Here is an 11,876-nt window from a genome sequence, read left to right as displayed (position 1 = left end):
ATACATGTATGTAGACCTTATATTTGGTTTTAATTTTAACAAAGTTATTATTTTTCTAAATTTAAATGTTCACAAAATACATAATTAAATTATTTGCTCCTATTTTAAAATCATGCAAATTCTAGGGTGTTGCACAAAACTACCTAATTTATTGTAATTTGGTACTTAGCTCTCACAAGCACGTTTTGGTATTCACTGATTTGTGCCTCGTATATGTTATACATTGCAGATCTATTAGGATGTACTTTATACATCAAGGATGATATAAACGAGAGTACAGAGGCAATTGATGTTGAAATCCATACCTTTAGTATCTCTTAGATAAATCTTTATTCCTCAATTGAATACACAATTTGACTGCTTTCTTTAAACCATCCTGGACCATAAGTTAGAAATTAAAAGTGTATGAGCATTTCAAATAAAAAAAATGAGTTACAAATAGAGAAAACTATAAAGATAATAGAAAAGGAGTTTAAGTTTAGAACCTGTAGTGTCACAATAGGTTTGTAGTTAAGTTCTTCAACAGCTTTGTTACAACTAAATGTTCTATTGAGTGTTACATATCTAATCCTTGGCGGTGTTAGCATTTGAGGCTGGCAAATTCCAAAATGAGAGAAAACAACCCTATATGCCCACTCTATCAAATAGCTTGCTGGCTTGATAACAATTGTAGGTATCCTTATCTTGGATACTCTGAAAAAACATTCAACATATATATTAGCAATGCGAATTGTTTGTATCATTTCTACTAAGTATGCAAATTTATATTCAAATTAAACAAAATAAAATATGTATCAGGCCCAAGATAAGCTATTATATGTATCATAATAATAATGGAAAAGCTGAAAAGAAAACTTATTATTTAGTGAAAATTATAAATGTACAAAATAGTTTCAAATTAAACCCCTTCTCTACATTATATTTATAATGTACACTTCACAGAAAATCAAGAGTTCTAATGAAGAATTAATGAAAAAGAAGTAAAAAAATTACAGTATAAATGAACAAAAGTGTTGCACCATAAATACACAAACTAGAAGCATGGATAATACTTTAGAGACATAAGTATATATTATCATTGGGGAACCATAAAAGTGTTGTAATATATGGGTATGTATCTCCATTTTTTTGCAGGGAAGTAAAAATATCAGTTATTAACATACAACAACCATTCAAATATGAAATGAATTAAGTTCAAATGCCAATATTGTAAACAAAGGCATGAAATAAGTAATTTGGTTTCCATAGGTATGAAATAGTACTATTATATGTAATGTTCTACATCCTATGAACTATCAAAATTACTATAAAATAACTACAATTTTCCAAGTGGATTACAACTTGACTTAGGCGTCCAATGCAATATATATGAAATTTACTGTAAAATGGGACAAACAAAAATGGATGAAATGAATCTAGGTGCACATTGAATAGCTATTTTGTAAACTGTACTATGAAATAAGAGTGCTTTACTGATGTAAGCATACATCCATAGAATGAACACCTTTTGTATCCAAGTTCTTCTTGAACAAGATATGTGAAGTCCCACATATTCATTGGCTCCATATTAGTTATAAAGTATGCCTAAAAGTTCAAATATGTCATGATATAATAACTTATAGATGAAATATGTTTTTCAATTCAATAGTAAGAACATACTTTTCCTCCACTGGTTCTTGCACCCTCAGTAGTAGAAAGGGTCTTATAAGCACAGAGATGACCATGTACAACATTTTCAACATACACAAAATCATTACAATTCTTTCCATCACCAATGGTAAGCTGCAGCATATTCTGCTAGTTAGATTGTTTTTGGAAATATTGATCGATCCTAAACCTTTCTATATGTTAGTTCTTTCATTGGCTCTAGATTAGTTAAACAAACTTAATAATGCCATTGATAGCTTTGACAATTTTGAATTAATTTTTTTAATTTTGTATTATTAGGCAGTACTATTATTGGTCCGGTTTCAAAAATATCGCTATAGCCTAGAAATTATTAACACTATACATGGAAATTTAGGCATCATTTCAGCAGGAGAAATAAAAGATAAACTAAACTCCAAAGAGTTTTTTGTAGCGATTTGGGCCATGTTTGTAGGAAAATTGTTGTTATATTTTGTTCTGTCTCGGTTCCACAAAGAGTTTATTTATAGCAATTCTTTTGCAAATTAGCTATAACACATAGGAATACATAAATAATAAATATGGTTTTAATATGGATTAAATAATTTATTTGTGATTGACAAGATACATTAGAAGAAGGCCAAAAGTTGTCTTTTAGATGGATGATCACATATTATGGATACATAGAGCTCACATCGAATGTATTTTGTTTGAATACTCATACACATTATATTGTTTTAATTTTAGATCACGAAATTAAGCTTTGTCATAGGGTCTAAGGAAGAAAAAAGATGTGCTACAGTACTCTACCACGTTATGAGCCATGATCTAGTTGGGTTTTTTTTCATGTTTTTCTTCTCTCTTTTCCTTGTACCCCTCTCTCTCCCTTGACTGAGGCTTGCCGAGCCTGGCCGCCACCTCTCTCTATTTAGGCAAAGGAGAAAAGAAGCAGCACAGGGGAGAACAAGAAAGAGGATTTAGGGCTTGCTTGCTCATCATGCATGCCCGTTCCTCTCCAAAAAAAAATGAGCGTCCCTCTGTCCTCTCCTATCTCGGTTTTGCCATTAATTTTATGTAACTCATGCAATGTTGCAGAGGCATCACACAGTAGTGGCAATGTACAATACTAAATATAGCTATTATTTGTTTATGATCCAAAATGTTTGTATAATTTATTTTTTCTTGTTAGTTCTATAATATTAACCATAGCATAGAGTCCCTTACATGTGTCCATCCATAACGATCCAAAGTTGGTATCAGTATGTCACCTGGGCCAAATATGGAACCAGGACGTAAGCAACACGTTAGAAGGTCATTAATGCCATTGGCCTTGATGACTAACTTCTCTGCTTCTGCCTTTGTTTGTGCATATGCATCAGAAAACTGCCAATAAAAAAAGTGTATGGTAAAAAATGTATACATGACTTTACACTGTACTTTATTAATTTGTGTGACCAGAAAAATATTCTAAGCAAAATAGTAGAGGCAACATGCCAAAATTAAACCTCTCCATCAAATAATGGTAACTTTCTCGTCTTGTGAATCATAGCTAGCACAAGAGAAATACTGAAGCGTAGGTAGTATAAAACATTAAGTGCGTGACTGATTACTCGTATCTAAGATATCATAATATGTATATAATGCTTTTTCAGAAAATCTTATGTTGTAACCTTATCTGGCCGGTATGGCAATGACTCATTTACATCAAAAAGTCCATGAACGCCGTCAAACACAACGGAACTAGAACTGGTGTGTATAAGCCTTTTCACCTTGCATATCTTGCAATCATCAATTACATTCTTCGTTCCTGTGTTGGTATAGCATATCAGTAAATAGATAATTAGTACATTTAATTAGCTCTCCTTAATGCTATACTTCTGTGAATGATAACATATTTATTCTCGCGGATTGGTTGGTCGTGTATATCTTAATGATGGATGGATTTTAGCTAAACAAACATATACAAGAAGAAGGAAACCTATATATGTATCTTTTTAAAAAAAAACTCCAGCAACAAAAATGAATAATAAAAACCAACTTTGTGAAACACAATGTGCATTGGACGGAACAGAGCTAGTACCACCACATATTAGAACAAGGATTATAGTGGTAGGGTACGTAGGTATGCAATAGCTTTAATTTGTCATTTTAGTGTGATGGCATGCATAGTGCCCTACTGTCCTTGGTAGGATTATATATTCTTGTAATACTCATCGATCACGTTGACCTTGTAGTGAAGTTGCAAGTTGTTCTTGCTAGAATCCGCAGCGGCTGTGTGGAAAACAACATCTACCCCCTTCGAAGGCTGAACATATAAAAAAAGCAATTATATATTAAGAGAGCTTACGCAAATGCAATAGTGTTGCATATCAGAGAACACATAGAAATGGGGATCTCATTGCAATTATCGCTTTTCGAGGAGCCAATCAATTTGAACTTTGACTAAAGTTATATAAAAAGTAATAAAATTCGACACAAAATAAGTATCATTAGATTAGTTATAGAATATATTTTCATAATAAATTTATTTGAAGATATAAATGCTAATACTATTTACTATAAATTTGGTCAAACTTAAACCAGCGTGTGTCTCAAGAAATCAAAGATTTATAGAGGCATCTATCCAACCGCCTGTAGAAACATATTTCTAGAGTTAGGCTGAAACCTAGCTGCCACTAGAAATTCATTTCTAAGATATCTAGAGTTAGGCTAAAATCTAGCCACCACTAAAAATCCATTTCTTGGGACGGACCAAAATCTAGCCGTCTCTAGAAATCATTTTACAGAATGAACCAAAAAATGCAAAAAAAAAACATTTTTTAATCCCACTGCGGGTGATCAAACTCATAACCTCAAACCTCACATGATTCTTGCTTACCACTCCACCTCAAAGTTAGCTTGTAATCAAGTGGTTCATGCAATCCTTTTGTATCCACTTGAACTAAAATTGTAATGTATATTTGAGACCGTAAGTGAATTTAAATGAAAAAAAATTAAACTCAAAAATTTTAGATCTATTTTAGTACTACAGCAGGAGGCGCCCGGCACCCTGCGGTTTCGTGGCTGACCCTCGCACCTTGCCCACGAACATGCTTGGGCATAGCAAACAAGCCCTGAGCAAATTGGCTAGTACCTTCAGTAAATTAATTTCGGGTTTCTCTCGGTTTTGGCTGGCGTCTCTGTTGGCCAGTGTCATGGTTTCAGGGACAAGCATTTGTAAGCATATTTCGGCAATATATTTTTCCTTGAACCTCGTTGTCAAATATTGAGTCTTCTATATGTTGTGTTTGGTCTCCTATTATCATTTAGATAGATCTAAGTAATTGCTTTTGTGTTAGCCGTCGGTATGGTAATAGTTGTATCCTTATTTTGAGGACCTTAGGAGGGGAGAGAAAAGATATAGAGGCTAGAGGGTGATGCTCGATGGGTGCTGTGAAACTGGTCATGGTGGTGATCTGATCAGCGATCCAACCGGTGGTGTTGGACACTGTGGATAGATAGCCTGCACTGTCCGATAAGCTGCAGTTGGTGAGGATTGACTAGACGTGGTGGTCGGACCAACACAGTGTCCGGTGAAGGCGACACGGACTTTGACGTCAGCTTTGGCTCACAATCCAGACTGGCAAAGGCCAGACGTGATGGGAGCCAGAGGTCAATTGGGGCGTGGGAGCACCACAATGGTGGTTCTGCGACCGGCTGTTTCACAAGGCCTGCATCATGACATGACGAACAAAGGGTGTCGACGATGCGGATTTCCATGGTGTAGCACGTCTCATGCACATGAGGTGTGTGTCAGGGCGTAACTTACGCAGCAGGACCTGCATGTGTAGGTTCAGCGCACACGGTGGGGTTCTTGCGATAGCATACACACGTTGTTGTCTTGGAGATGACAGCATGGATGGCGCGATAGTTGCAGAAAGGTTGCATGCATGTGAGCAGGCATGTGCAACGGAGGCTGTGAAGAGGCGCAAACGGACACGACACATATAGTGCTCTGTTTCTTGCAGTATGGCAAAGAGTGAAGGAGGCTAGAAGCTAGGTGCTGGAGCGGTAAGATGCGCCTTGCAAGGCTCTTGCGAGTCTAAGGCCCGGTTTAGATGCAAATTTTTTTGCAAAATGAATACTGTAGCATTTTTGTTGTTATTTGGCAATTAGTGTCCAATCATAGTCTAATTAGGCTTAAAAGATTCGTCTCGTGGATTTCGTCTAAACTGTGTAATTAGTTTTATTTTTTATTTATATTTAATGCTTCATGCATGCGTCCAAAAATTCGATGTGACGAGAAATCTTGAAAAATTTGGCAAAACGAAGTGGAACTAAACAGGGCCTAAAGGAATGGCCTCGGAGAAGACTTACGTGTAGGAACTGAGGACTGAGGAGCAAGCAAGGCTGCGCTGCAGGTCCTGGTGTTGGTCCTGGCGTGCTGTGCTAATGCAGTGCAACCAGGCGTGCTGCGGTGTGCAGGACAGCACTTACACGTGTATGTGAAACAAAAAGGATTCAATTGCTAAGCGTGTAGGGCAGCAGCTAGTATGCATGCTTACTTTAGTCTTTAATTCACAAGGAACCGGACAAGGTGTGAAGGCTAGCTATACCACGTGGTGGAGTACTCCAAATTCAATGGTTTGCGTTAGGGATGAAAACGGATCAGATACGGACCGATATTACTGATATTATATTTGTTTTTATATTTCTGTCTGGATTCAGATTCGAATACGGATAGTGTCAACCATGTCGGATAAGATACGATTGGATATCGACATCATAAATATATGATTTGAATATTTGAATATGGATACGGTATCGGATGTTGAATATCTGAACTCGGATACAGACAGATCTAAATCTCTCTAAACAGATTCGGTCTCGAATATGGTCGGAAAATATCCATATCGTTTTCATCCCTAGTTTGCATGCATGCATGAGGTAGATAGACAATTAAAATTCATGAAAGGCTTTGGTGCTAAGGACACAATACTTGGCACAAACAATTGCGCACCACGACAAAAGAGTCGTGGAGACCGGTCTTACGGAGTACTTCCTTCAAAGCTAATTAAGGCACAACTCAAGTTTATTTTGACATGGCTCACGTGGTAAAATAAATCCAGGAGCAAGAGAGACTGGTTTAGTGCATCACAAGGCTGAGAAAAACTAGAAAGCTAGACTAGCCAAAAAAAAAATTGGTAGTGAGAGCTAGATGGTTTGGCTTAGATGATGGCATTGCGGGTAAGAGCTAGCAAGCTCAGCTCGATGGTGACCATGCGTGCTCAAAGTGAAAATCTCAAAGAAGGCCAATCTCTATGAGTTGGTCGACAAGGCAGGCGGTGAGGTCATCAAGAGCTCGATCAAACCGTGGGTCGGTACGATAGCGCCAATAGGTACCAGATTTGAGGTGGTAAATAAGTTTGATGGCAGTGGAAACTTTGGTTTGTGGCAGACAAGGATCAGCAAGGGATTCCGAAGGGTTTGCAAACAAAGAAGCAGGACAATATGGAGGATGAAGACCGGGAGGAGATGCAGTTACAAGCGGCCGTTGCCATATAGTTGTCTCTCAAATTAGGTCATGTTCCATGTCGTGGATTTAACCTCAGAAAGGAAATATGAGATAAATTGGCAGCTCAGTAGATGTCCATGACACTAAACATCAAGTTGTATCTGAAGCAGAAGCTGTATGGGCCACTTTTCAACAATCATATGGTTGTTGATGTAGCACGTAGAGAGATGAAAATTGCTGTTGAATATAAGGCAATAATTCTTTATTGTCTTTGCCACCATCTTATATATGAGCATCTGGTTACAACACTGACATATGGCAAATTAAAGAAACAAATAAGATTGAGGACATTACTGCAGAATTGCTTGATCGGGGAAAGAGAAGAAAGAACAATTTAGTGGAAGAACCTCAAGCTGAAGCTTTACTAGTCAGAGATGAGCCTAACAAGAGGAAAGTGGAGACCAAGAGGAATAGGAAGAAGAAGATGCAATACAATGCTTGAAGTGCAGAGAGTTGGGACATGTGAAGAAGGAATGTGTAGAGAAGGAGGAGGCAAGTGTAAATGTTGCAAACATCTATGTCACACTCAGACAATGAGAGTACGTAATCTTCTCTAGACAGTCGAGGGGATGACGTTACAGCTTTACCTGTTGCAAGGATGCATTGTGGTGCCTTCCTGAGGTGGAGGGAGTATTTCAGTTTTATTTAGTAAACGAGATTAGTTTAACTGGTTGGATCATTGGATGAAAAATAAATATACAGTCATGCTTCCAAGCACTTAGGCTCAAGGTATCTTCAACTCAAAATTGTATGCATGCACTTTTTTATTTTTAAAAAACTGTCTAGTAAGATATCATCACCTTTGGTAAGCTGCTCTAGGTTGCAGACATCAACCGAGGCATAGACGGCACAGCCATCACGGAGAGCATCGCTGAGAATCTCCTCCGTCTCTCCGGGGCCGAGGACGAGAGTAGGGGCGAGGTCAGTGACCCGGACGCGCCACTCGCCGGAGCGAAGCAAGGCCGCCACCAGGTGCCTCGCCATGAACCCCCGGCCGCGGGTCACCGCGCACCACTTCGTCTCCCGCCGGCGACCACCGTTGTCACCGTCGTAGTGCGAGCCCATCTGTCACGCTATAGACCGAGATGTGAAGTGGCTGCAGTACGCGCACGGTGTAGATATATGTATGTATGTGTTCACGCACGCACGCATTAGCTAGCGCCGCTTGTTGCGTGTGTATATTGAATTTTTTTAAATTTTAACACTTTTTGTAAAATAATTTTAAATCTAACACTGTTTTTTTTACAAACACTTTTGGCCGCGCCTATTGTCATGGCACGGCGAAATGCCTGTGCCGTGCCATGCATGATGGCGCAGCAGGAGGGTGACGTGGCGAAGACCGGGGCCGCTGACCGGTGACATGGCAGGGTCTGCCACGCCACTGATCTCGGCGCGGCAAGATCAGATAAATATTGCCCGTGAGCCGCCCCTGCCTCCGAGCCGCCCGCCCTGCCTCTGCCTGCCGCCCCTGCCCGAAGTGTCGCCGCCGCCGCGCCCGCAGCGCCTGCCGCCGCTGTGCCTGCACGCCGACCACCGCGCCTGCCCGCCCGGCCGGCCGCCCGCCCGCACGTCGCGCAGAGCCCCGCTGGCCGCCCGCCCGCGCCGCACGCGCCCGCCTCGCCCGCCCACTCCGGCCGCGCCACGAACGCCGGCGCGTCACGACCGCTGGCCGCCCGCTCGCCCGCTCATATCAAGGTAGGCTCTCTCGATTTCATGTTATTATAATTATTATTTTAGTTAGGGTTAGTGATTTAGGATAGTTAGGTTAGTGAATTTGTTAGGATTTGTTAGTGATTTAGAATTTGTTAGGACAGTGATTTAGAATTTGTTAGTGATTTAGGATAGTTAAGGTTTGGTTAGGTAGTTAGAGTTTAGGGATTGATTTTGGGTTTAGGTTAGGTAGTTTTGGTTAAGTAGTTAGGGTTTAGGTTACTGTTAGTTAGGATTTTGGGTTTAGGGATTGATTGCCGGTACTTAGTAGTGTGTGATACGGCGATTTGGATGACTTGATGAAGTTTCGTCAAATGCTTATTTTTCTAGTGAAGTTGTTTAATATGTCTGTTAATGTTACTTTGAATATATACATGTGCTTTCATATTGTGTCCGTATTGCATAACAAGTAATTCAAATTTTGCAATGCTACGTAATGTTAATTTGAATATTGTTAATTTGAATACTCTAACCCTTTGTTTATCAATTTGTAACAGGATATCCCCTCCCACGCAGCACCCGTTGTATCCTATTCTTGAGGTGGAGTACGATGACTAGCACCGAGCACACATCTTGAGTGACACCGACGCACAGGTGGCCTTGCCTACTTTGAGGCCCCGCACGCACATCAGGGCGCACCAGTGGGACGAGCGTTACGCGCCGTATATACGGCATGCCGGCTTCCTCGAGCTTGTCCGTGTTGTCAACTACGGTCTTCCGCCCCTTGACCCAGCACTACTTACTGTAGCTGTAGACAGGTGCGAGTGTCTTCTTTGTACATAAACATTCTTATAACAAATTTGAGGCAACTAACAGTCGTTCTATTCTTATAACGGGTGGAGGCCTGAGACCCACACGTTCCACCTACCTTGCGGCGAGATGACCTTGACCATGCAGGACGTGAAGGTTATCTTTGGCCTTCGGTTGGGGGGACTTCCAGTGACAGGGATAGTTGACAACGATCACTGGAGGAAGCTGGTGGCTCAGTTCACTGGCTTTCTTCCACCGGACGACGAGGCTTCCAAGAAAAATAAGTGAGCAATTCAAGCCTATTTAATACTTGCTTTGCTTTCCTACAGTCATCGGGTCTCATTTTCTTTGGTCAATTTCAGGAAAAGTTCCGGTGTTTCATCGTCTTGGATCAGAGAGCGCTTTGAATACTTGGACCCATAGGCTAAGGAGGCTCAGATCGATAGGTTCGCGAGAGTATGGCTCTGGCACTTCCTTGGTGCTTTCCTCTTCCCAAACGCCTCGAACAACATCATCAGCTGTATCTTCCTTAACATACTACGCCAGCCGTAGGAGAACATAGCGGCGTACAGCTGGGGTAGCACAGTCCTAGCATGGACGTATCGACAGCTATGCATTACCTGCCGTCGCACCTCAGGGTATGCGAACCTTGGGGGTTGCTCCTACCTACTCCAGATTTGGTGTTGGGAACGATGGCCCGTTGAGAGGCCCCTTAATACTAGTTTACCGGCAAGTACTTCGGTTCACTATATTCTTCAAGGCAGTTACATATGATGAAATTATTAATGGCTAATTCATTATCGTGTTCAATGCAGCAATGGAACGGGCAGGATACACTCTCTACAGCTCTGTATATCTGGATGGAAGCAGAGTTAGTTAGAGGGAATATGAGGCGCAAGTACAGGGAGTACACAGACGGTCTCGACGTCCTAACACAGCACTAGGTTACGCTCTCTTTACTATCATATATGTGTCTTGTTCAATATATACTATATCACAACCTAACTCAATTACGAAATGTTCAGGTGCATTGGTGTCCTTAGGATGCTCTGGAGCTCGAGTACTATCTGAGTCCTGTCACTAGGGACGAGTCAGACGAGTATCGCTGCAATGTCCCTCTTATTTTCTTCCACGTGGTCGAGATTCACTTGCCCATCAAGGTCTGCAGACAGTTTGGGAGAATGACAGGCTGCCCACCACCGCTTTACTCCACCAACCAAGGATTGCACGGGTGCGTTATCGATTAATAACAAAGCTATAATTCAGAGGTCTATGTGGTACAACTAACATCGTTTTGTTGCAGGTATGACCGCATGAAGAGGTACAAGACCAAGGATTGGCGCGTGACACACAACGCGCACATCCACTTGTGGGAGACCAGGGAACGACAGCCGGTCCATGCGGGTCCTCCACACGACCAGCACATCTTCGACGAGTACCTGCGGTGGCTTCACAAGTCTACGAGGACATATATCAAGCCCCCGTACACTGAGGAGGCGATTGACGAGGACTCGGAGGAAGATGTGATCGAAGATGTGTACGATGTTGCCACTAGGGAGGACACACAGCTACAGAGAGCCCCGCTTCAAAGATACGTGGTAAGATACTTGAATGGTACAATTTGTTATCCTTTTGGTATTAAGTATGTGTACTAAAACTGTTCAACCATGTCTCTGTACCTAGGCGACACAATTGTCAAGGATGTCCAACGAAGCAGCGTTTTGGCTTCACGAGTCTAGAGGGCAGGGGTCAGGCGTTCTCGAGGCTTTTGTGGAGGTAAACATAAACTTATCCGTTCCAAAAATATTTCTTTATTGTATATGCGTTTGAAAAATATACTAACTTTAACGTCTATTTATGCAGAAGGTGAAGAAGAGCCGTAGGAAGCTAGCTCAGAAGCTGAGCTGCATGGACACTCCTTATGTGGAACCATCACTCCCGGCGCGGTCAGGTGGTATGTCTTCAGCCTCTTTGAGGACACCAGCCGGCTCTTCTCAGCCGGTGACAGGTGCCACTTTCGCAGTGCGTATACCACCACATCATAGCGTTGGGAAGGACCCTGCAACCGAGGACGACGATGACAACGGCGACGACCCCCAGGCTTCCGCAGACAGCATGGCCAATGGGACGATTGGCCGCAGGACGAGATCGGCATGTCTCAGCTAGGTGGTGCCCCGCTTGGTACCCAAGGAGCCTCACAGGTACTAACAAAGGTAGTTTCTTTAAATACGTAGGC

General features: G+C 41.5%; 1 protein-coding gene across 1 annotated transcript; it reads right to left on the bottom strand.

Annotated features, from left to right (window-relative positions):
• Positions 1-209: 209 nt before the first annotated feature.
• Positions 210-8,245, bottom strand: LOC136495289 (3beta-hydroxysteroid-dehydrogenase/decarboxylase-like). Its single transcript, XM_066491257.1, has 9 exons — positions 7,981-8,245; positions 4,513-4,523; positions 3,845-3,922; positions 3,297-3,437; positions 2,851-3,009; positions 1,660-1,782; positions 1,505-1,584; positions 486-693; positions 210-376 (listed from the first exon to the last, which is right to left on the bottom strand). The coding sequence occupies exons 1-9, from the start codon at positions 8,243-8,245 to the stop codon at positions 308-310; spliced, it is 1,134 nt and encodes a 377-aa protein (XP_066347354.1). The 3' UTR covers positions 210-307.
• Between the last annotated feature and the right edge of the window lie 3,631 nt (positions 8,246-11,876).

This window comes from Miscanthus floridulus, chromosome 1 (genome assembly GCF_019320115.1).
Source record: "Miscanthus floridulus cultivar M001 chromosome 1, ASM1932011v1, whole genome shotgun sequence".
NCBI lineage: Eukaryota > Viridiplantae > Streptophyta > Magnoliopsida > Poales > Poaceae > Miscanthus > Miscanthus floridulus.
The sequence above is the reverse complement of the archived record's forward strand: the minus strand, read 5'-3'. Positions and strand labels throughout refer to the sequence as shown.